This window comes from Gopherus evgoodei, chromosome 1 (assembly GCF_007399415.2).
Source record: "Gopherus evgoodei ecotype Sinaloan lineage chromosome 1, rGopEvg1_v1.p, whole genome shotgun sequence".
NCBI classification, from domain to species: domain Eukaryota; kingdom Metazoa; phylum Chordata; order Testudines; family Testudinidae; genus Gopherus; species Gopherus evgoodei.
The window spans coordinates 363295843-363321736 of NC_044322.1; the positions used below are offsets into that span (position 1 = coordinate 363295843).

Consider the following 25894-nt stretch of genomic DNA (forward strand, 5'->3'; position numbering starts at 1 on the left):
TAATGTAGTAGACTAGCATAGGAGAGTGGGCCACTTCTACACATTTCTTCTCATAACTCTGCTGGCAGATTTCTTAATTTGCTTAAAGAGAATAGTTATGTGGCTGTTCCCTCCCAAATCCTTTATCTATTTGTTCCCTGGGTTATTAATGAGTAGGTAATTGGCAAGGACAATTTTGACTTCACAGAGAAGTTCAGTGTAGAGTTAATTGGTGGAATCTTCTGGCCCGAAGCACATATTCCTGGCAGCAGGATGTCTGCAACAGATTCCGTTTTTCATTTAGCTTTTTCATGCTTCTTGTAGTTTTGACTTCAACTGCCCAAGTACGGAACATGTTTTCATTGAGCTTCTCTACCAAGCAGGGAACACCTCCTCCATTTCTTATCCTGTTTGTAACGTCAACAGTATCTGGAGTTTAATATCCCCTCCAGGCGTCCAACTCCGCACAGTAAACAGTCATGTTTGCTTTGCATTAGGCACTGAATATCACACTGGCATTTTGTTACACATGCTGTTGTGGTGAGCTAACCATGGGGACTTTTGTAGAACAGTCCTGTGGGCAGCAGGCATCTGACTTGGCTGCTGGACAGCAGGCTGCAGGGTTTCAGCTGTACTCATCCACAGTTGACTACTAAATTATTTTTTGTGGCTTTCCAATGGCTGTAAGTACAGATCAGCCTCTTATTACAAAGCAGGTTTCTGTTTCTCAGTGTATTTGCAATGTAATATAAGTGCTCTTACTCCTTCTTTAGCAAGTGCCACAGGGCTTGGTCACTACAGGCTGCTGCTTCTTCAACATCTTTGTGAAGCTACTAGAGAAAACCATGAGAAAATATGAAGTATGCCATCAGTATGCCAAAAGATGCTCAGCTCTACCTCAGCCTCTCATAAGGCCCTGGCAGAACCATGAATGGGGCTTTCTAACATCTCATGAATGAAAGCCATGTAGCTTAAGATTTAGCAGATCAGACTGATATAGTGCTTCCCCATTCTTTGAAGAACTCAAAAAGATTGCAGCTGCCCTCACCGGAGGGGACTTGCCTGCCTTTCAGAGCAGCTCTCAGGATCAGTATTCTCACTATACCCTCCTCTATCCTCAGATAGCAATAGTAGCAAGAAACACCTTTCATCTTGGACAGGCCATGGGAGAGTGTTTGTCAGAAGCAGCTGAATGGTCAGTTATCTGTGTTACATGAAAGCTACACTACCGCACCATGCTCTACCTACGGCTAGTCGTGAAGGTCACTTGGAAGTTTCAGGTGGTGCAAAAGGCAGCTGTCCATCTTTTGGGTATATTATACTGATGGGAGAATATTACAACTGAACTCTAGATTGCACACTGGCTGTCAGTTTGCTTCCGGGGGAAATATGATTGGCTGGGTTGGGATCTATGAAGATGTACATGGTCTAGATCAGTGGTCTCCAAAGTGAGGTGCGTGCACCCCAGGGGGTGCGCAAGAGGATCCTTCGGAGTGCACGGCAGGAGGAGCGTCGCTTCGGCAGTTTGGGTGGCTTGTTTGTTTGTTTGCACTTTGGCACTTCGGGTGGGAGTCTGAGCAGTTTTGTTTGGTTTTTTTGCTTGTGGTGGCAAAAATGGTAGAGCTCAAAAATTTTTACTGATGGGTGTGCGATCAACAAAGTTTGGAGACCACTGGCGTAGACCAGTCGTTCTCAGCCAGGGGTATGCGTAGCCCTGGGGGTGCACTGAGGAATTCCAGGGGGTACATGAACTCATCTAGATATTTGCCTAGTTTTTCAACAGGATACATAAAAAGCACTAGCGAAGTCAGTACAAACTAAAATTTTATACAATGACTTGTTTAAACTCTATATACCATATATATACACACTGAAATAAGTATGATATTTATATTCCAATTGATTTATTTTATAGTAATTATACGGTGAAAATGATAAAGTCAGCATTTTTCGGTAATAGTAGGTTGTGACACTGTTGTATCTTTGTGTCTGATTTTGTAAGCAAGCGGTTTTTAAGTGAGGTGAAACTTGGGGTATACAAGACAAATCAGAGTCCTGAAAGGGTACAGTAGTCCAGAAAGGTTAAGTGCCACTGGTCTAGATCTCTTATCTCAGAGAAGGCTTCCCTCTCTATGCTTCATTGTAACTGTACGTTTACACATGCTCTTGTTATGTGCTCGAAGAGTGACGCTGGTGAGAGCAGAGCAAAGGGTGGTTTCACTGGACAGCACTCACCTCAGTAACTCAATTCTGTCAGACACACCTGAGTCCAAATTTGGCCACGTTTAGAGGAAGAATGGAAGATAAATATTATTCATGCTTCCCATCAAGTGCAAGTTTTGGAATCTTCTAACAGTCGGGCTCCTTGATGCCTTTATGGAGTCTGCCAATCATTATGGGTTGGCTGTTACGGAGGATCAAAAGGTATATACAGTTTCATACTCTCGGGAAGATGTATTTGGCATCATTCTAACTTATGGAAAGTATACCCAGAATCCAGGGCGATGAGTCTCTTAATAAGGAAATAGTGCAATTAGTCAAGCTGGAGTTCTTTTTAAGTCTTCAGTATTGCTGAAAGTTAATTAAAGACAAATCTAAAACCTAAAACATAATGTGACTTTTCCATAAGGTCTTGTCTACATAGAGAAATTTACCAGCATAATTATAGCAATATAAACGTCCTATATGGATAGTCTTATTCCAGAATTTATTCCAGTATAGCTACAGCAGCATAATTATGCCTGTAAATTTCCCCATGTATCCAAACTCTAAACAAATAGGTCCAAGAAGGGATAAAATTCCAAAGAATGCAATCTTTCGCCTTAAAATTTTCCATCAAAGTTCTGTGTAGCAGCACAAGTGCCGGGAGCATAAACATTTCATACTAAACAACAGGATCACAATCTTGAGAGGAAACCAACATGATTCTACACAAAATCATTAGATAAACTCAGCTGTAGATATCATCTATTGCTGGAATTTCAACTGAATTTTTAAAAGCCAGCAACAGAAAACTTGCTCTTATGTTTATTTCATAACACATATGCAATTTGTGACCAATTATTTTGTAGTTTAGCCTCACAGTTTTAACAACAAAGTCGTGGCAGAAAGCTCATATGTGAAACATGAATATATGACAACTTCTACGCTAACAGAATCTCCTCCCGCTGCAGTATGCATGGAGATGACCTCCTTGTGGTACTCCACATAGTCATGCCAAACTCCTCCTATGAGAATTCTGGTCTCTCTCCTCCATGGGTCAGCAGTGACTAGGAGTGGTGCAACAGGAAGTATACTGAGCCATTTGGAAAATATACACATTCATGGTTCCCTGTTGTAACAGAATAAATGGTCCTGACTGGCTCCAGAGGAAATCCCATCCAGTCGTCAGCCTTGACTAGAAGGACGATGGTGTAAGAGCAAGAAAAATTGAGGGAGGAAGATTGCAGATGTGAAGAACCTCCTTTTTCCAAACTTCAAACAATAATCTATAGAGGTGTAATACAAAACTTGACATTAAACTACAGTGTAAAATCCTCAATCATAGGCTGGAATTCCCATTCAATATTCATGCGTTTCTTTCACAAACCTGCAAGTTTCATGTTACACATTTATGGGCCAGTCTGCCATTTATATGCCTAGATCAGTGGTTCCCAAATTGGGGTTCACGTAATGTTACAGGGGGTTCTTGAGAAAAAATTCCCTAATGGCGGCCAGAGCTGTCCCCAGGAACCCCGGGCAGCACAGGCCCAACAGCCCGGAGCCCCTGGACTTCCAAGAGCTAAGCAGATCAAAGTAAGCATCAAAGAATCCTGTGGCACCTTATAGACTAACAGACGTTTTGGAGCATGAGCTTTCGTGGGTGAATACCCACTTCCTCAGATGCATGCATTCACCCACGAAAGCTCATGCTCCAAAACGTCTGTTAGTCTATAAGGTGCCACAGGATTCTTTGCTGCTTTTACAGATCCAGACTAACACGGCTACCCTCTGATACTTGACAAAGTAAGCATATCTATCACACTGAGGAGATTTAAACTTCAAGACTCCTTATAAGAAATGGAAAGGGGAGGTGGATATTTTTTGCTGTTATTAAAATTAAATAGGCAGCTAGTGTTGTTTTTAAAATAATTATGAAGAACAAGTTTAAGCTTTGTTGCAACGTGTGTTGTTCGCCTGGACTGCTCAAGACCTGAATGCTTGTGTAAGAGGAACTCTTTGGGTTGGCTTCTTAAATACCTTCATGCTGTTTCACATCCGATACTCCTTGATGAAACATAGGATCCAAGTGATCAAAGTGATACAAGCTACGAAAGTGGGATCTTGGAAGAGTGTTGCCATTTTCATAATGTAATAAAAATACTGTAATGATAAATAATTAATAATAAATAGGGTGTAATAAGCATGTCCTAAAAACAAATTTTATATTTCCAAGATCACTGCTTTTATAATTTATACTCAAGTAAAGGAGAAAATCCCTGGAAATATTCATTTTTAGGAGGAGGTTCATGAGACTTGACATTTCAGTGAAAGGGGTTCACAGGTTGTTAAAGTTTGGGAACCACTGGCCTAGACCATTGGTTCTCAAACTGAGGGGGCGCGAGGCTGCCTGGCTTTTGAGCCCCTGGCCCCTCCCCTCTTGTCCCCCTTCCCCCGCAGCCACGCCGCTGTGCAGGCAGCGCAGCTTGCGCCCACCCACCTCCCAGACTTTCTAATAAGCCAGTCCTGCTGCTCTGAGCTGCCTGGTAAGGGAGCGGGGACTGAGGGGGGTTGGATAAGGGGCAGGAGGTCCTGGGGGGCAGTCAGGGGACAGGGAGCGGTTGGATAAGGCAGAGGTTCTGGGGGCGGGGGCAGTCAGGAGACAGGGAGCAGGGGGGTTGGATAGGGGGCAGTGTCCCAGGAGGGATAAGGAGCGGGGGGATTGGATGATGGTAAAGGAGAGGTAGGGGGCATAAGGGTTTCTCCAAAATTTAAAAGGGAGTGTAATGCTGAAAAGTTTGGGAACCACTGGCCTAGACCATTAGACACATTAGTGAGAGAACACACATTAGCTTTAAAAACTTCTATAACACACAGTTTGATGCATTAAGGTAAAACAAGCACTCTATTCAGAGGTGATGCTTTTTCTAGGAGAATACAGAATTCTTTACTTTTTACATTTTTGAAAAAGAATCATGCATCTATTCCAATTTTGCTCAGAACTATGTATCCTTCAGTCAGTCATTGTAACAATTTGAATCAAGTTAAGAGTCATTTCTAGTTTATATAGTTTTAATTAAAACACAAAGTGGTCTTTAAAGAATTGCTAACCCAATAAACACCACTGCTGAGAGATCTGCTATGTACTGATTGCTGAGAGCACTCTTGGCACAGTACAAAGGCACAGTCCTTTCCCCAACAAGATTAGTCTAAAAGACTGAGTGCAGCCACAGCCAGGTGAATTAAGGTGCAAATGTTCCTGTTTTTAAACCTCTTTTATATAGAGAAGATTAGCAATTATGCTGGACTACCACCAAAAGGCATAATGAAAGCGTGTTTTAAGAAGGGATTTGAAGGAGAGGATGGCAACTCAGAACACTCTGGCCTAAACTAGCATTTAAAGGTGTGCAGTTAGCATGAATTATCTAAAAGTCTAGTGCAAAGGTAGGCAACCTATGGCATGTGTACCAAACACAGCACGCAGGCTGATTTTCAGTGGCACTCAAACTGCCTCGATCATGGCCACTGGTCCAGAGGGCTCTGCATTTTAATTTAATTTTAAATGAAGCTTCTTAAACATTTTAAAAATCTTATTTATTTTACATACAACAATAGTTTTGTTATATATTATAGACTTATAGAAAGAGAGTTTCTAAAACGTTAAAATGTATTATTGGCACGCGAAACCTTAAATTAGAGTGAATAAATGAAGACTTGGCACCCCACTTCTGAAAGGCTGCCGACCCCTGGTCTAGTGTACATCAAGCACACTGCCTTTAACATATGCTAAACTGGTTGAATTGAAGTCTAAGCTCCCCTCTATGCATTAACAAAACCATTTTAGCGCAAGTTAATGTGCCCTATATGCACTAGCTGAATTCAGCCCTATATTCACACCCTAGACACTACAGTAATAATCATTGTACAAAACATGCCTTGTTAGGTATCATTTAAAAACTAATAACTCAGTGGTCAATAATGCCAGGATGAAACGTATGCAGCAATATTGTGTGTGAAGTTATGAAATCCCTCCCTGAATTATGTCAAAGGACCATGTTCCAACTCATGTAGCCCTGATTAGGTAGAACTGATCAAGCAGGCCTGTCTTAAACAAAGAGACATGTTTACACCTAAATCTGCATATAAGCTGTACACACAGTCCGCAGATAGTGAGAGGGAGAAGAAAAAGGAAGTCTGCCTTTCAACATACACAGGTAGCAAACAACAGCTTAACTCCTTTTCCCCCCACCAGACTCCATGTCTTCTCGCTCTCAGCTGGAAACAACTTTAGGGGTCACTCTCGGGAAAATGCATTTCAAAGGGTGATGAACTATAAAAGTGAGGGGCAAAACCACCCAGAGTTCTCTCTCTTTGTCTATTGCTCTCTCTTTTCACCTAAGACGACAAAAGAAACAGCTGTTGGATCTTGGGAGCAGATCCTGACCTGAAACTTGGTCAGCAGTGCCACTGAAAACCTGTGGTAAGAATTTCACCTTGAACCAAGTCTAGTTTGTTAAATTTAGTACTAGGATGTGTTTTATCTTTATTTGTCTTGTAGCCTTTTCTGACTCTCATTCCTTAATATTTGTACTCACTTAAAACCTCTTTCTTTGCAGTTAAATAAACTTGTTTTACTCTTTAAACTAATCCAGTGTTGTGAACGGTGTGGGTAACTTTAGGATCTAAGCTGTTGTCTCTTGATCCCCATAGAGGGACAATGAATCTAATATATCAACTGAACAGGAAAGGGCTGGACTGTGCTACACACACGTTTTTGGAGAAAGATCCGAGACTGGGAGTGCTTTGGGATCACCCTGCAAGTGTTAACCAAGGCTGCTATGGTTAGAATTGCTGGGTCAGGACTGTGGCTACACATGGACCCCTGGATGCTGTTTGTGAGGAGCCCATGTTGGGACCCACAGCAGCAAGCATTGTGAGGCACGCCAGGTTGCAGGGCAGGCAGTGACAACCCCTCACTGGTCTGGATTGCACCCCAGAATGTCATAAACATATGCTAATTTTATATCTTTAAATCCTAGGCCTAGTCCATGCACAGATTTTGTACCATACAACTATTTCAATTAGGGATGCGATTTTAAAAAAAGATACCACTACAATCCCTAGTCTGGACACGTTACACTGCTATAAAGTTGCTTTATACTGGTATAGTTTATACCCCTCACTGTATAGAAATAAGTATCTTTACACCAGTATAACTGTATCCAAATTAGGGGGAATTGTATCACTTTAACTATACCAGTTACATCAGAGGTAAAGTGGTACAACTTGTGTGCAGAAAAGCCCCAATACTAGACAAGGGCAACTAGTGAGTAATTGTTCCAGGCATAAGCGTGGAAGATGAATACAAAGATAACAGGACAAAGTAGGAGCACCTGGAAGAATGATGTAGCTATAGCAGTGCATCTAGTACGAAAAGATTTGCACTGGAGCGGGGAAAAGCACTGGAGCAGGGAGAAGAAACCACTGCTGTATTTTTCGGGAGTGAGGGATGGAAAATAAGACAATGCTCTCAAAAGTGCTTTCCTTAAAAATAGGTAAATCCACAGACTGACTGTGGAGGACAGAAAAGAATGCACATAGGATTCTAAAGCAGTGAACATACAGTCAGCCAGGATCCCACTCAACTGACACCATCTGCAAAATAAGCAATTAATTTAAATCAATTTCATAAATAGGGGGATTTCAGTGTTAAATCTACCAGATGTGTCTCTACAACAAGTGAAAAAGCAAAAATGCTTTAGAGGAGGAATTGTATCCCATAAGGGTCTCAAGATAATTTCAGACAGCTATTTACCATAACCAGCAACAGGACAAAAATTTCCTTTTTTACAGTCTCTCCCCAAAACATGAGAACCCCCTTTTTCCTACAGTTATTGCATGCGCAGACTGGGGCATCTGAGATTACAAATAACTGTAATGCTCAGTCCAGCAACAGCAATAACTAACCGGAGCTTCTTCCCCACTGTCTCTGAATTCGGGGAGGGTGAGGAGGTCAGGCATCCATCAGACGATTTTCTGTATCTTGGGAGCAATAATCCTACTTGCTCTGCTCCAAAGAATGCTAAACACCCTCAAAGATCTTGAGAAGGGAGGTTACAAGCTACTTCTCACCTCTCCAGACAGGGAACCAGATATAATGGGCAACTTGATGCCTGTCAAGTTCACAGCTTTGTACTCTGGAATTTGCTGGTAACACTTCTGTCTGCAAGTCTTCAAAAGAGGCAGAAACTTTCATTGCAACCCAAGGTGACTAGGGCCAGAAGCAGAAGAATTTCAAGAGTACTGGATGTAGAAAGTACTGATACAGTGATTTTTTTCATGCATCTGACCAAGTGGGTATTCACCCACTAAAGCTCATGCTCCAAAACGTCTGTTAATCTATAAGGTGCCACTGGACTCCATCGCTTTTTAAAGATCCAGACTAACACGGCTACCCCTCTGATAAGTGATTTTTTGTAAAATGCATTACGTTTCTACTGTGATAGCATATTATTTAATGTTGGACTATGAAACATTAAACCTACGCATAGATGATACCAGATTTTAAGCTACTGAAGTGATTTGTTAAAAAGATGAGGCATGGTTAAAAATAATGTACAGCTGACCAACCATATGGCTGCTAATATTTTTCTCGTGATGCATGGTTATATTTCAGCTCTCTGCTTGTGCGGGGATCCAGTTCAAATGTGAGTTTAAGGAGTGGTATTCCACAAGAGTTGAAACTTACTGTACTCCTGGAGAACATTTGGCATTAACCCAATCAGACCATGGTGATGTACAGTTCGAACTCACCTTAAGTCATTACCCAATTGAGGCTTTAGTTGGTTTAAGTATACTGAAATACATATAAGGCTCTCACTAAACAACAGTGTGTCTGTGAAGTATGACCATATATTTGGTGTGCTGGAATTACTGGGACACAAACTGCAGCGGCAAATAAAACTTGTATTATATACCTAATCTTTCACACGTTATCCCTGTTCCCCCAAAAAACCACTCAAAATAAACGTTTCCTATTATAAGGACATAGTCTTACAAATATCACAAGAGGGGACTGTAAAATCCTCATGGAAGAGACTCGTCTTCCAGCTTATCTACATGGAGACACTCAAGAAAGTTAATCCAAATTACTTTTTAAAGTTGATTAGTTAAACCTTCTGAATAAACTACACTGAATTAAGGCCACTTCAATTCTGAATGAGTGTGTCCACATAGGGGTTAATGTGATTAAACTAATCCACTTTAATAACTTCAGTTTATTCAGATTAATATTCATGTCTGCTCTCATAAATTCTGGAGCTATATTTCCTTTAAGAGGAGGGGTTGGTGCATAGAAAACCTCCTGTATGCCCAAGAAGGCAGCAGGAGCAGTAGAGGAGCTGGCAAAAACAAAGAGAAGACGAAAATTAATTTATGGGGAGCAGAACTGATTTATGCTCCATTCCCATATAAAGATGTTGCAATGTGCATAATTAAATGTGCGTAATTTGGGGATGTGGCTTTGCAAATGTTTTGACCCAGGTTAGTAGGCACTGGGGAAGTTTTGCAAGCCCTAGAAATCATAATAGAGTTTGATTACTTTAATGAGATGATTATGCAAGACAGTGGGAGGGAATAAGTTTCCCTTTTGGATTCAACTGTATTTTATTCATTCACTTAAGCTGCAAGGTAGAACGTAAATTAGTACATATATATTTCTAAATTAGTTAATGGAACTGACATATGTTAAGTTATGCAACCACAATCAAAAAACTGTACAATTAAATTAAAGTTAAACATCCAAGTCTCTACCATCAGTTCTTAACTTGGCAGTAAATCAATTTCTCGCTCTTCATACACTAGTCACATGCAGCAAGTGAAGTTAAAAAATGATCACTAGAAGCAAAAGGTAATCATTTTGATGAGGAAGCAGGGCCTTAGAGCCCAGCAGAGCAGAATGCACCTCAATGGAGTCTCTGGTCCTTACCAAGGATACACCTGTTTTTACATTTGAGTACACAGAAACATACTCCACTGCCCACTGAAGGCAGATTTACTCCTAAGAAAGGGGCTAAGTATGAAAATTGGAAAGAAAATAAATAGGAAAAGTTGGACTTTTCAATCATACACAACAGATGTCCTCCTGGAACACACCTCCATGTTTTCAGACCTTACAGGGGAAATTTTATTTTAGGATTGTCAAGCGATTAAAAAAAATTAATCGCAATTAATCGCACTGTTAAACAATAATGGAATACCATTTATTTAATTATTTTTGGATGTTGTCTACGTTTTCAAATATTGATTTCAATTACAACACAGAATACAAAGTGTACAGTGCTCATTTTGTATTTATTTTTAATTACAAATATTTGCACTGTAAAAAACAAAAGAAATTCTATATTTCAATTCATCTCATACAAGTACTGTAGTGCAATCTCTTTATCATGAAAGTTGAACTTACAAATGTAGAATTATGTACAAAAAATAACTGCGTTCAAAAATAAAACTTTAGAACCTTCAAGTCCATCAGTCCCACTTCAGCCAATCGCTCAGACAAACAAGTTTGGTTACAATTTGCAAGAGATAATGCTGCCCACGTCTTGTTTACAATGTCACCTGGAAGTCAGCACAGGCGTTCGCATGGCACTGTCGTAACCAGCGTTGAAATATATTTACGTACCAGATGTGCTAAAGATTCACGTCCCTTCATGCTTCAACCACCATTCCAGAACACGTGTCCATGCTAATGACAGGTTCTGCTTGACAATGATCCAAAGCAGAGCAGACCAACGCATGTTCATTTTCATCATCATGAGTCAGATGTCACCAGCAGAAGGTTGATTTTCGTTTTTTGGTGGTTTGGGTTCTGTAGTTTCCACATTGGAGTGTTGCTCTTTTAAGACTTCTGAAAGCATGCTCCTCACCTCGTCACTCTCAGATTTTGGAGGACGCTTCAGAGTCTTAAACCTTGGGTCGAATGTTGTATCTATCCTTTGAAATCTCACAATGGTGCCTTCTTTGCGTTTTGTCAAATCTGCTGTGAAAGTGTTCTTAAAATGAACATGTGCTGGGTCATCATCTGAGACTGCTATAACATGAAATATATGGCACAATGTGGGTAAAATGGAACAGGAGACATACAGTTCTCCCCCTAGGAGTTCAGTAACAAATTTAATTAACACATTGTTTAACAAGCAGAAGTACATCCTCTGGAATGGTAGCCAAAGCATAAAGGGTCATATGAATATTTAACATACTTGGCACATATATACCTTGCAACTCTGGCTACAAAAGTGCCATGTGAATGCCCTGTTCTCACTTTCAGGTGACATTGTAAATAAGAAGCAGTCAGTAATATCTCCCGTAAACGTAACCAAACTTGTTTGTCTTAGCAACTGGCTGAACAAGAAGTAGGACTGAGTAGACTTGTAGTCTATAAAGTTTTACTTTGTTTTATTTTTGAGTGGTTATGTAACAAAAAAAAAAAATCTACATTTGTAAGTTACACTTTCCCGATAAAGAGATTGCACTACAGTATTGTATGAGGTGAACTGAAAAATACTATTTATCATTTTTACAGTGCAATTATTTGTAATAAAAATAAAATAAAGTGAGAATGTACACTTTGTATTCTGTGTTGTAACAGAATCAATATCTGAGAATGTACAAAGACATCCAAAAAAGTTTAATAAATTTCAATTGGTATTCTATTGTTTAACTGTGCAATTAATCAAAAATATTTTTTTTAACTGCAGTTAATTTTTTTTGAGTTAATCACATGACTTAACTGCGATTAATCAACTCATTTCTATTTTATTTGTATTACAGGAATGACCAGAGACCAAATATGAATTGGAACCCCACTCTTTCCACTCCCATTGACCTGAATGCTGTAGCAAAAATATAATCCTTGTTCCAAGCTCATATAAAGTCTGCAAAGCAAGAGATATTTCTTTAAGTTTGACAAAAGGCTGCTCCATGGCAGGAAAACTGGTCAGGTTTACAGAAAATTAGATCCTTTATAAAAAAACTATGGGCTATTATGTAGTTATTTATATTTCACTTTTAAGTGTTCTTGGCCCAGTACATGTACAGATTACTCCTGGGAGCATTCTGCACCAAAAAATTAACATTTTTAAAAATTCTGTGCCAAAAAATTTGTTTTGCACAATTCTGAAAATTTTGTCAAAATAATATTACATAATCATGCCAGTTTCAATTAATTTGGTAATTTATTTCAAAATATCTGTCAACAAGTATGTCTGTAACAATACAGACACACAAAAATTCCAGCAGGAGAGTTAAAGAAACCCCTATGATCAGGGCTTTGGAACTATGCTATGGCTCCGCTCCAGCTCCAGGCAAAAACCTGCAGCTCCACTGCTCCAGAGCTGCTCTGCGCTCCAGCTCCGGGCTCTCCAAAGCCCTGCCTATGATAATCCAATTCCTGGTTCTCTGCCTCCTTACCCCAACCTCAGAGTCCAGCAAGGGGGCCAGACACCCACAGAACCACCCCCCCAGCCAATACACCCGAACCCCCTTTCTTCCCCAGAGTCCAGCTGTGGGCCCCCCCAGCCCAGAAACCCACTCACATGTAGGGTGACCAGATGTCCCAATTTTATAGGGACAATCCTGATTTTTGGGTCTTTTTCTTATATAGGCTCCTATTACCCCCCACCCGGTCCCAATTTTTCACATTTGCTGTCTGGTCACCCTACCTGCATGCCCTCCCCCTCAAAGCCTAGGGATCCAGAGGGAGCAACAGCCTGATGCTCAGTCCCAAATTTGGACAGTTTTTGCAAGCAACCCTCTCCTTGCCTCAGGGCTAGCTGGGAACTGCAGCTGCCAGGAACCCCCCAGCTCTCTCCCACTCTCCCTGGCAGTGTCTTCTATGTGCAGGCCAGGCTCTGCCTGGTCCCTCAGCCCCTACTGGCAGCTAGCAACACTGCAGCCCATTTCTGCGGGGGTGGGGGGAGGAATTCTACATTGCGCAGTAGAGCAGAATTCCCACAGGAGTCATAGATAAAGAAAGACTAGTCCAGGAGGTGACTAGCTGAAGATCCCATCTCAAAATAAACAAGGAGTTTGGTGGCACCTTAAAGATTTATTTGGGCATCTCAAAATAGTGTAGATTTCACTTTCGGATGCAGGAGAGAGAATTTACTTATTTCACTGGTGGATTATTGTTCCAAAGTGCAGAAAAAGCATGGACAGGGCAGTAATTGGAGAGTTGAGCAGAATGAAGAAGAAACAGTTGTAAGCAAGACATTAAAAAAGTCCTACAAAACCTCTCAAAAATCAAGAACTGGAAACCTTAGTCGCATTCTCATGGCTGATCTGAGACACCAGAAGGAGATCAGACTCAAAAGGAAACATTAAGCAGGAAAACATTATTTTCTTTTCACACCTATGCTCAAGAACACAGGAGGAAAACCATACACGTCCATAACCAAAAAAAAAAAAAATTATTGCAAGTTTAAGATCCTATTCCTAAAATATTCAAGGAAAGTTACAATCAAAATACCCATCTTCTGTGACTGAGACACTGAAGTCTTAATGGAAGAGATGGAAAAAGTCATTTGGAAACTGAAACAGATGAGGACTTAAATACGTAACATTCATGAGGACTAATTCAATTTCACAACAGTTCTTAAATCTGAATGTATATCAAAATCTGTAGTTATTTTCTGTCTCTTAACTGAATGCTATTACAGTACTTAAAACTTGTAAACTGTCATTTATTGAATGCTATAAGATATTGCTATGATACGCATGGGTTTGTTTTAATGCATGCAAGATGAAGAGGAACTCGCTGTTAAGAATATTAGCGTCCATATGATTACACACCACAAAGAAAACGGCAGACACAAGATAAAATAAGCATTTGAACTCTATAGTGAGTTTTGGAACTTTAAATGCACTTAAACTGATATCGTAGAAGTAATAAGTGGTTATGTCCAAGGGCATGAGTAATGTTTAATTTTAAAATATAAGCACATGTTCCTCATTTGTTAACTTTAAAAAACAGAAATCGTCCAAAAGAAATATTAGAGGGTGAAATCTATCCCAGTGAAGTGCAGACTTGAGTTCTTAATACAGAGGGCTTTAAGCAGTTCATAGGGCTTTGAGCAGGCCCTCCACAGTGCAATGAATTTCACCCAAAAATTGCAGAGAAGAATATAATACAGCAACACAGCTCTGGAAGCAACATGAGCTCATGTTATGGAGAGTAAATTAACCTGGTATGGCTAAAAGCCTCTGACTGCTTACATTGCTATGCAATTTACTGTAACCACTTCTAATTTTAAGCAAATATGTGTAACTGCTATTTACTGAACAGCTAATGAAGTTCACCACAGGAAAGCTGAGTAAGCTGCAACAAATACTTGACGCAAATAACTACAGACAAAATAACTATGGGAGTTACAGCAACACAGCTACAGCACCACAGCCATGATGCTGCAACCTCATTGTGTACACACACACTACAGCAATGGAAGGGCAAAAGCTGCATCCACACTGGGAGCACTTTATTGGTATACAAGGACAGCTATGCTGGCAAAGCACTCCTTGTGTAGATCGGGCATGAGGCCACTTTACATCTGAATGCGAGCATCCACACAGTGGGTTAATAATGTGCTTGTACTTTCACTTTCACACATTTAACAAGGGGAATAGCTCAGTGGTTTGAGCATTGGCCTGCTAAACCCAAGGTTGTGAGTTCAAACCTTGAGGGGCCCATTTGGGGATTGGTCCTGCTTTGAACAGGGGGTTTAACTAGATGACCTCCTGAGGTCCCTGACATCCTATGATCTTAACTTTCCTGAGTGACACTGTGTGGACATTTCCTTCATGAGATGTGCCTTTGGATGTTCACTTGAAGACTGGTTTTGATTTTGCAGAGTAGCAATATTTTAAACACTCATGCAACACTCCAAGCAAAGTCTGGTATACGGAGTACATGCATGCATAAGTTATATACAGTCAAATGTTTACAAAACATCTGTAGCAAATGAACAGTGTTTAACTGGAACCCTGCCTCATTCTCTGTGTATCTTGTAAGAGTGCAACAGGCCATACAATACTTCATAAAATGCAAACATTATTCCAGTATATGAAGCTATACAGCCTGATGCACATGTTAACATACAATAAGTGATGCAGGGCTCTCCTTGTCTTGACTTATTCATGATGGATGTATAGAGAGGACGGAGTCCATAGGAGCTCTTGCCTTATGCACTGCACATATTGTATATATGGAATAAACAGTGGTTTACAGCACTAAAAGACACTACATGTAGCTAAACTTGTGGGAAAAAGTATGGTTATATGGGAAATAGCATGTGATCATATAATTGGAGACTACTCCACAATGCACACCCACATTGTTGAGGTCTGAGGGCAAATATAATTTGGTGTTTCCTGACTTGGGAGCATCACTGTAGACCTTTTTCTTTCTTTTATTTTTGGTTGGTTGGTTAGTTTTAATTCCCAACCCTGTGCTGGGTTAAATGTAAAATACTAGTGTATTCAGGTGATGAATTACATCTAGACTTCAAAGGAATTATTTCCCAGAATCAGGCCTTTAAAAATGAATGTCAAGGTTTTTAAAAATGAGCCACTATAATGCTGGGGCAGTATGTTGATGAATTAGTGCCCAAGCTGAAGTTACATCTGATGTAAAGGTGAACACAATCAGCCATGAGGTCAGATAACAAATGTTTTGTATAAGGAAACCACTAAAACCACACATGATTACAGTCACCAGAATACCTAAAATATTCTCACTGAATTGAAAACCTGGCAGGAGAAGTGATAAGACAATTCTGGTTGGAACAGCAATAAGACGGCTGTATTAAAATAAAAAAAAAAAAGAACCATAAGCACTCCCCCAGTAAATTAGAGTCAGTAGTCAAGAACTGATAGGGAGGCCATAATGGGTGAAACAAGGAGCAACGGAGATTACAAGATTAGTATGTCCAAAGGTGCATCTTCCTACATACTGAAAGTGAAATTACCAGTAGTGGTAAGACAAAAATCAGGGACCCTGCATGAATAAAGCCTTTTGAGTCTAATACTCGTCTTGTAACTAAAGACTTAAATTCCCCTTTGAATATGTTATACAAGAAAATTCTGGTTGAATGATTTAAGACTGTATTTTGTCCCACAAACCATACAGAGTGGCTTCAAAACAAGATCTTGGCTACAAAATACTCATATGCACCCTCTTTACAAAAGGAAAACCTGAGTTACTGGAACCGCCTTCCTAACTTCCAAAAGTGGGAAAGGACTAGACCTACCCGCAAAGCAACCAGTTCCGAGGACCAAACAGATTACTGCACTAGCCAATATCAGACACGAGGGGCGGGGGGGCATGACAGGACACTGAATGCAAAGGCAAACACACCCTCCTGATGTGTAAGGGCAGCTGCATTACCCACTATCAGGCCCTCTTCCTAAGTGCATTGGGGCTCCTGCCTCCTGTCACACGGGTGCAATATCCACTCATGCAGTTCGTGCAACACCTGCTTTTGCTTTTGGCTGCTTCTGAACCCACTCATCCTTTCTCCATTCCTTGGAAAGGGAGGAGTCAGAGCCCAGACGTGTCCCCATGGTTCACTCCAAAGAACCGCAGAACTTGCTCAAGATGGGGGGGAAAGAAAGATGCTTCAGGGGTCACCTCACATTAAAAGCAGTGGTTACAGGCCAGGGGCATAAGTCCTCCACTCGCCCCCTAATGCCAGCAACCAAGCTCGCTTCTGGTATGAAGGAGTAAATCCCTCCAGACTCACTCCTTCCCCTTTCCCCTGGACTGGGAGTGGTGATGAGGGAAAGCACCCTTCTCCCTTGGGGGTAAAGAGGAGAGACATCTTCCAGCCCCCCCCCCCCCCCCTGGACTGGCAGGGGTGTCAGCCACGTCCCACTGGAAAGCAGAACAACTCCCTTTCTTTTCCCCATTCCTGAACTGGGGAGCCAGGCAGGGATCCTGCTCCCCAGAGAGGTTGGTGAGCAGCCCCTTTCCCCATCCCTGGATAGGAGAAAAGGGGTCAGGCAATGAATCTACTCCCCAGAAGGGTGGCAGATCAGCCCCTTTCCCCACCCCTGGATAGGTGAGTGGGGGGGGGGGGGAAGTCAGGCAAGGATCCTGCTTCCCAGAAGGGGGGCAGATCGGCCCCCTTCCCCATCCCTGGATACAAGAGGGGGGGGTCACAGGCAGGGATCCTGCTCCTCAAAGGGGTGGCAGATCAGCCTCTTTACCCATCCCTGGATAGGCAAGTGGGTCAGACAAGGAACCTACTCCCCAGAGGGGTTGGCAAGAGGCCCCTTTCTCCACCACTGGTTAGATGGGGGTCACAGGCAGGGATCCTGCTCCCCAGAGGGGCAGCCGACTGGGCCCGCTCCCCACCCCTGGATAGAAGGGGTCACAGGCAGGGATACTGCTCCCCAAAGGGGTGGCAGATTAACCTCTTTCCCCATCCCTGGATGAGATGGAGGGGATCAGACAAGGATCCTGCTCCCCAGAGGGAAGGCAGATCGGGCCCTCTCCCTACCGCTGGATAGAAGGGGGTCACAGGCAGGGATCCTGCCCCCTAGAGGGGAGGCAGATCGGGTCCTCTCCATACCATTGGATAGAGGGGGTCACAGACAGGGATCCTGCCCCCCAAAGAGATGGCAGATCAGGCCCTCCTCCCACCCCTGCATAGAAGGGGGTCACAGGCAGGATCCTTCCCCCCAGAGGGGCGGCATCTCGGGCGCTCTCCCCACCCCTGCATAGAAGGGGTCACAGGCAGAGACCTGCCCCCCAGAGGGGCGGCATCTCAGGCGCTCTCCCCACCCCTGCATAGAAGGGGGTCACAGGCAGGGACCCTGCCCCCCAGAGGGAAGGCAGATCGGGCCCTCTCCCTACCGCTGGATAGAAGGGGGTCACAGGCAGGGATCCTGCCCCCTAGAGGGGAGGCAGATCGGGCCCTCTCCATACCATTGGATAGAGGGGGTCACAGACAGGGATCCTGCCCCCCAGAGAGATGGCAGATCGGGCCCTCCTCCCACCCCTGCATAGAAGGGGGTCACAGGCAGGGACCCTGCCCCCCAGAGGGGCGGCATCTCGGGCGCTCTCCCCAGCCCGGATAGAAGGGGATCACAGACAGGGACCCTGCCCCCCAGAGGGGAGGCATCTCGGGTGCTCTCCCCAGCCCGGATAGAAGGGGTCACAGGCAGGGACCTGCCCCCCAGAGGGGAGGCATCTCGGGTGCTCTCCCCAGCCCGGATAGAAGGGGTCACAGGCAGGGACCTGCCCCCCAGAGGAGCGGTATATCAGGCGCTCTCCCCAGCCCGGATAGAAGGGGTCACAGACAGGGACCCTGCCCCCCAGAGGGAAGGCAGATCGGGCGCTCTCCCTACCGCTGCATAGAAGGGGGTCACAGACAGGGACCCTGCCCCCAGAGGGGAGGCATCTCGGGCGCTCTCCCCAGCCCGGATAGAAGGGGTCACAGGCAGGGACCCTGCCCCCCAGAGGGGAGGCATCTCGGGCGCTCTCCCCAGCCCGGATAGAAGGGGTCACAGACAGGGACCCTGCCCCCCAGAGGAGCGGTATATCAGGCGCTCTCCCCAGCCCGGATAGAAGGGGTCACAGGCAGGGAACCCGCTCCCCGCGGTGTGGGCGAGCAGCCCTCTGCACCGGAGATCGGGCAGACCCCCCGTTCCCTCGCCTCCCGGCCGCAGCGCCCAGGTCATCCCGGGGGGTGGGGGGGGAGATCCCGCCTGTGCCTTTCCCGCAGCCCCCCCCCAGCCGAGCGCGGGGAGACCACCCCAGGGACAGGGGGGTCCAACCCCCCCGCCGCCTCCCCAGCCCGGGCCTAGCGCGGCCTGCGCATCCCCGAGGCGGGAGTTGGGCCGGGCCGCGGGAGGCCGAGGCGGCAGCGCGGGCTCCGGAGCGGGGTGCCTGGGCAGCCGGCGGGGGCCCCGCGTTGCTGCGGCTGCGCCGGGGCTGGAGGAGCTGGGAGATTGCGCGGTAGGACACTCACCTCAGAGCGGCTGCGCTGCAGCGGGCCTGCGCCGTGGAGCCGCTGCCAGGCGGCGGCCGGGGAGGGAGCCGAGCGGGGACACGGCGCGGCTCGCCCTGAGCCGCCGCAATGGCGAGCGAGCGAGAGGCGGGCACCAGCAGCAGCAGCAGCAGGAGGCCGAGGAGGACGCGTGACGTCACGGGCCGGCGCCGCCGCCATGATGAGGAGGGCACGGCCCAGCGCTGCACTGGGAGGGATGTGGGGGGCGCCGCCCAGCGCCATGTTTGGCAGGTCGGGGACCTACAGTGAACGGGGAGAATTAAGGGGGCGCCGGGCGCCATGTTTGGGAGGTCGGGGCCTGTCGCGGTCAGTAAAGGGGGGGATGGGCGCCATCTTAGGCAGGTCAAACCCCCACGTTGATGCGGGAAGCTGCGGCCCATGGGCTTCATCCAAAGCCCACGGACGTCAACAGAAAGAGACCCGTGGATTTCAAAGGGCTTGGACTCAGGTTTCATAGCGGGAAGGGCAGAGCAGAGCCCTGCTGTGAGGAGCATGGGCCATTGGGTGCTGTGATAGACGGGTACGGACCATTGGGTGCTGTGATAGATGGGTACGGGCCATTGGGTGCTGTGATAGACGGGCAGAGGCCATTGGGTGCTGTGATAGACGGGCACGGGACATTGGGTGCTGTGATAGAGAAGTATGGACCCTTGGGGGCTGTGATAGATGGGTACGGGCCATCGGGGGCTGTGATAGATGGTTACGGGCCATCGGGTGCTGTGATAGACGGGCACGGGCCATCGGGTGCTGTGATAGACGGGCACGGGCCATTGGGTGCTGTGATAGACGGGCACGGGCCATTGGGTGCTGTGATAGATGGGTACAGACCATTGGGTGCTGTGATAGACAGCTATGGACCATTGGGTGCTGTGATAGAGAAGTATGTGCCATTGGGCGCTGTGATAGAGAAGTATGGACCCTTGGGTGCTGTGATAGATGGGTACGGACCATTGGGTGCTGTGATAGACGGGTACGGGCCATTGGGTGCTGTGATAGACGGGCAGAGACCATTGGGTGCTGTGATAGACAGGCACGGGACATTGGGTGCTGTGATAGAGAAGTATGGACCCTTGGGGGCTGTGATAGATGGGTACGGGCCATTGGGGGCTGTGATAGATGGGTACGGACCATTGGGTGCTGTGATAGATGGGTACGGGCCATTGGGTGCTGTGATAGACGGGCAGAGACCATTGGGTGCTGTGATAGACAGGCACGGGACATTGGGTGCTGTGATAGAGAAGTATGGACCCTTGGGGGCTGTGATAGATGGGTACGGGCCATTGGGGGCTGTGATAGATGGTTACGGGCCATCGGGTGCTGTGATAGACGGGCACGGGCCATCGGGTGCTGTGATAGACGGGCACGGGCCATTGGGTGCTGTGATAGACGGGCACGGGCCATTGGGTGCTGTGATAGATGGGTACAGACCATTGGGTGCTGTGATAGACAGCTATGGACCATTGGGTGCTGTGATAGAGAAGTATGTGCCATTGGGTGCTGTGATAGAGAAGTATGGACCCTTGGGTGCTGTGATAGATGGGTACGGACCATTGGGTGCTGTGATAGACGGGTATGGGCCATTGGGGGCTGTGATAGAGAAGTATGGACCCTTGGGTGCTGTGATAGATGGGTACGGACCATTGGGTGCTGTGATAGACAGGTATGGGCCATTGGGTGCTGTGATAGAGAAGTATGGACCCTTGGGTGCTGTGATAGATGGGTACGGGCCATTGGGGGCTGTGATAGAGAAGTATGGGCCATTGGGTGCTGTGATAAACGGGCACGGGCCATTGGGTGCTGTGATAGACGGGCACGGGACATTGAGGGCTGTGATAGAGAAGTATGGACCCTTGGGGGCTGTGATAGATGGGTACGGGCCATTGGGTGCTGTGATAGACGGGCACAGGCCATTGGGTGCTGTGATAGACGGGCACGGGCCATTGGGTGCTGTAATAGACGGGCACGGGCCATTGGGTGCTGTGATAGATGGGTACAGACCATTGGGTGCTGTGATAGACAGCTATGGACCATTGGGTGCTGTGATAGAGAAGTATGGGCCATTGGGTGCTGTGATAGAGAAGTATGGACCCTTGGGTGCTGTGATAGACGGGTACGGACCATTGGGTGCTGTGATAGATGGGTATGGGCCATTGGGGGCTGTGATAGAGAAGTATGGACCCTTGGGTGCTGTGATAGATGGGTACGGACCATTGGGTGCTGTGATAGACAGGTATGGGCCATTGGGTGCTGTGATAGAGAAGTATGGACCCTTGGGTGCTGTGATAGATGGGTACGGGCCATTGGGGGCTGTGATAGAGAAGTATGGACCCTTGGGGGCTGTGATAGACGGGCACAGGCCATTGGGTGCTGTGATAGACGGGCATGGGCCATTGGGGGCTGTTATAGAGAAGTATGGACCCTTGGGTGCCTGTGATAGATGGGTACGGGTCATTGGGGGCTGTGATAGAGAAGTATGGGCCATTGGGTGCTGTGATAGATGGGTACGGGCCATTGGGTGCTGTGATAGACGGGCACGGGACATTGGGTGCTGTGATAGAGAAGTATGGACCCTTGGATGCTGTGATAGACGGGCACAGGCCATTGGGGGCTGTGATAGAGAAGTATGGGCCATTGGGTGCTGTGATAAACGGGCACGGGCCATTGGGTACTGTGATAGACAGGCACGGGACATTGAGGGCTGTGATGGAGAAGTATGGACCCTTGGGGGCTGTGATAGATGGGTACGGGCCATTGGGGGCTGTGATAGACGGGCACGGGCCATTGGGTGCTGTGATAGACGGGCACAGGCCATTGGGTGCTGTGATAGACGGGCACAGGCCATTGGGTGCTGTGATAGACGGGCACAGGCCATTGGGTGCTGTGATAGACGGGTACAGGACATTGGGTGCTGTGATAGACGGGCACGGGCCATTGGGGGCTCTGATAGAGAAGTATGGACCATTGGGTGCTGTAATAGATGGGTACGGGCCATTGGGAGCTGTGATAGACGGGTATGGGCCATTGGGGGCTGTGATAGAGAAGTATGGGCCATTGGGTGCTGTGATAGACGGGCACGGGCCATTGGGTGCTGTGATAGACAGGCACGGGCCATTGGGGGCTCTGATAGAGAAGTATGGACCATTGGGTGCTGTAATAGATGGGTACGGGCCATTGGGTGCTGTGATACAGAAGTACGGGCCATTGGGTGCTGTGAAAGACAGGTACGGGCCATTGGGTGCTGTGATAGACGGGTACGGGACATTGGTGGCTGTGATAGAGAAGTATGGGCCATTGGGTGCTGTGATAGACGGGCACGGGCCATTGGGTGCTGTGATAGATAGGTACGGGCCATTGGGGGCTGTGATAGAGAAGTATGGGCCATTGGGTGCTGTGATAGAGGGGCACGGGCCATTGGGTTCTGTGATAGACGGGCACAGGCCATTGGGTTCTGTGATAGACAGGTATGGGCTATTGGGTGCTGTGATAGATGGGCAGAGGCCATTGGGTGCCATGATAGACGGGTACGGGCCATTGGGTGCTGTGATAGACGGATATAGGCCATTGGGTGCTGTGATAGAGAAGTATGGGCCATTGGGTGCTGTGATAGACGGGTATGAACCATTGGATGCTGGGGTGGAGGAAGGGAACAGGCCAGTGGGTGTTGTAGCAGGACAGACAGGGCCCAGCAGTGAAGAGTATGGGCCATTGGGTGCTGTGGTGGGAAGGACAGGGTCACAGAATTTTGAAATGAGAAAACTACCATCAGGCAGATGGAAGCATATTAGCAAAGGCGAAGCCCGAAAGGGAGGATGGGGCCACTGGATGCCATGCTGGGAAGGGCTGTGCCATGCTAGCAAGGAACAAAAAACGATGATTGCTATGTTAGCAAGGGCTGACTCAAGTTCTCAGTCCTTATCTCCAAGGCACTCCATGCCTTGTGTCCAGGATATCAAAAATACTGCCTAAAGCTCTGGGGAAGGCTGTGATAGACATTTGCACTCCTTGGGCACACTGTGCAGGAAACGGAACTTTCTGAGGGGCCAGTCTAAGGCTGTGGAATAAACTCAAATAACTAAGGAACATCACAAACCTCACCACCTTCCTCTCCACGTCCAAGGGGCATTTCTTTGACCTTGCTTTCTCTAACATAAATACACAGCAATGTGTATATTTAATTAAAAAAAAAATCTAGAACCTTACTAAAATAATTCACTCCAGTGTACGTGCTTCTTCCCCTAAAGGAAAAAAATGGTTACTTACCTATATTGTAGCATAGGAACTTAAGAATTTAAGTTCCTATGAACTTAAGAATTGCCATACTGGGTCAGACCAATGGTCCATCTAACCCAGTATCATATCTTCGAACAGTGGCCAGTGCTGGATGCTTCAAAGAGAATGAACAGAACAGTACAAGCATCAGATGATCCATCCCCTATTGTCCAGTCCCAGCATCTGGAAGTCAGAGGCTCAGGGACGCCCAGAGCATGGGTTTGCATCCCTGATCATTTTGGCTAATAGCCACTGATGGACCTATCTTCCATTAATTTATCTAATTCTATTTTTAATCCATTTATGGTTCTGGCCTTCACAACATTCCCTGGCAATGAGTTCCACAGATTGACTGTGCACTGTGTGAAGAAGTACTTCTTTTTGTTTATTTTAAACCTGCTGCCTATTAATTTCATCATTTGACCCCGGCTTATGTGAAGGGGTAAATAACACTTCCTTATTCACTTTCTCCACACCATTCATGATTTTATATACCTCTAACGTATTCCCCCTTAGTTACCTCTTTTCTAAGCTCAACAGTCCCAGTCTTTTTAATCTCGCCTCATATAGAAGCTGTTCCAGACTGTTGGTGTCACTAAGCATAACCATACGTAACTCGGGAGGGTGGAAGGCCACAAGAGTATGGAGCCTTCCTGGTTTTAGGCCTCAGCAGACAAGAGTCCCTCCATGTTTGAACTTTAATCGACCTAAAAGGCCAGGTGTAACAGCCGTTATCAGTTGCAACAGTTCTAACTGGTCTAAAGCAGAAATAATGAGGCCTGTGCACCTTTAGCAGAAGGACAAGATAACTTACAGAGGAAAACTTACTAACGAGCTGCCGCAGCCAAGATTACTTAATGCACCTGCACTTACGTAATTGCTACAGGGGGAGGAAGGAGGAGGAGGGAGGGGAAACGGGGGATTGCTAGTCAGTGAGAAAAGTTCTTATGGATATAAAGGAACAGACTGCTTGTTTTAGGTGTGCTTGATCTGAGTCAATCTCCCTGCACCGCTTTGAGATCTCAAATAAACTTGGTTTGCTTCTCCACCCTGGTGTGTTTATTGGTGCGGCACACCAGGCGACGGACCCCCACCCCCACCCCGCTGTTGCTTGGCCTCAGGCAGTTATCTGCCGGCAACAAGACCCTTAATCATTTTGGTTGACTTTCTCTGTGCCTTTTCCATTTCTAATGTAGCTTTTTTGAAATGGGGTGACCAGAACTGCATGCACTATTCAAGGTGGAAATATACCATGGATTTATATAATGGCATTATGATATTTTCCATTTTATCTAACCCTTTCCTAACGGTTCCTAACATTGTTAGCTTTTTTGACCACCTCTGCATATTGAGATGTTTTCAGAGAACTATCCATGATGACTCCAAGATCTCTTTCTTGAGTGGTAACAGCTAATTTAGACCCCCTAATTTTGTATGTAAAGTTGGGATTATGTTTTCCAATATGTATTACTTTGCGTTTATCAATACTGAATTTCAGCTCCCATTTTGTTGCCCAGTCACCTAGTTTTGCGAGATCCCTCTGTAACTCTTCACAGTCTGCTTTGGACTTAACCATCTTGAGTAATTTTGTATCATCTGAAAATTTTGCCACCTCACTGTTTACCCCTTTTTCTAGATAATTTATGAATATGTTGAACAGCACTGGTCCGAGTACAGAGCCCTGGGGGACACCACTATTTACCTCTCTCCATTCTGAAAACTGACCATTTATTCCTATCTTTTGTTTCCTGTATTTTAACCAGTTACTGATCAGTAAGAGGACCTTCCTTCTTCTCCCATGACTGCTTACTTTGCTTAAGAGCTTTGGTGAGGGATCTTGTCAAAGGCTTTCTGAAAGTCTAAAAGTACAGTATATCAACAGGATCACCCTTGTCCTCATGCTTGTAGGCCCCCTCAATGAATTCTAATAGATTGATGAGGCATGATTTCCCTTTACAAAAGCTGTGTTGACACTTCCCCAGCCATATTGTGTTCCTCTATGTGTCTGATAATTCTGCTCTTTACTGTAGTTTCAACCAGTTTGTCCAGTACTGAAATTAGCCTTACTGGCCTATAATTGCAGAGATCACCTCTGGAGCCTTTTTTTAAAAATTGTGTCACATTAGCTATCCTCCAGTCATCTGGTACAGAAGCTGATTTAAGTGATAGGTTATATATCACAGTTAGTAGTTCTGCAATTTCACATTTGAGTTCCTTCAGACCTCTTGGGTGAATACCATCTGGTCCTGGTGGCTTATTACTGTTTAATTTATCAATTTGGTCCAAAACCTCCTCTAATGACACTTCAATCTGAGACAGTTCCTCAGATTTGTCACCTAAAAAGAATGGCTCAGATGTGGGAATCTCCCTCACATTCTCTG

The 25894-nt window shown here is 45.5% G+C and overlaps 3 protein-coding genes across 4 annotated transcripts in view; 1 reads left to right on the forward strand and 2 right to left on the reverse strand.

The window, feature by feature from the left end:
* The window catches only part of NRF1 (nuclear respiratory factor 1), a 131491-nt gene extending 112205 nt beyond the window's left edge, over positions 1-19286 (reverse strand). For both annotated transcript variants that reach the window (XM_030581161.1, XM_030581115.1), the window contains exon 1: positions 19206-19286. The gene's annotated coding sequence lies outside the window, so the exon portion shown is untranslated. The remainder of the gene's footprint in view (positions 1-19205) is intronic.
* The window catches only part of STRIP2 (striatin interacting protein 2), a 159177-nt gene that overhangs the window by 16645 nt on the left and 116638 nt on the right, over positions 1-25894 (reverse strand). The window lies entirely within an intron of this gene.
* Positions 19604-25568, forward strand: LOC115645332 (shematrin-like protein 2). The gene is made up of 2 exons (XM_030549826.1): positions 19604-21354; positions 25544-25568. Exons 1-2 carry the CDS (start codon positions 19604-19606, stop codon positions 25566-25568), a joined length of 1776 nt encoding a protein of 591 aa, XP_030405686.1.

Coding starts and splice junctions, on each gene's coding strand:
- LOC115645332 (XM_030549826.1), top strand. CDS start 19,604: ATGCGGGAAGCTGCGGCCCATGGGCTTCATCCAAAGCCCACGGACGTC. Junction 21,355..25,543: donor TTGGGTGCTGTGATAGACGG/GTACGGACCATT, acceptor TCTTTACTGTAG/TTTCAACCAGTTTGTCCAGT.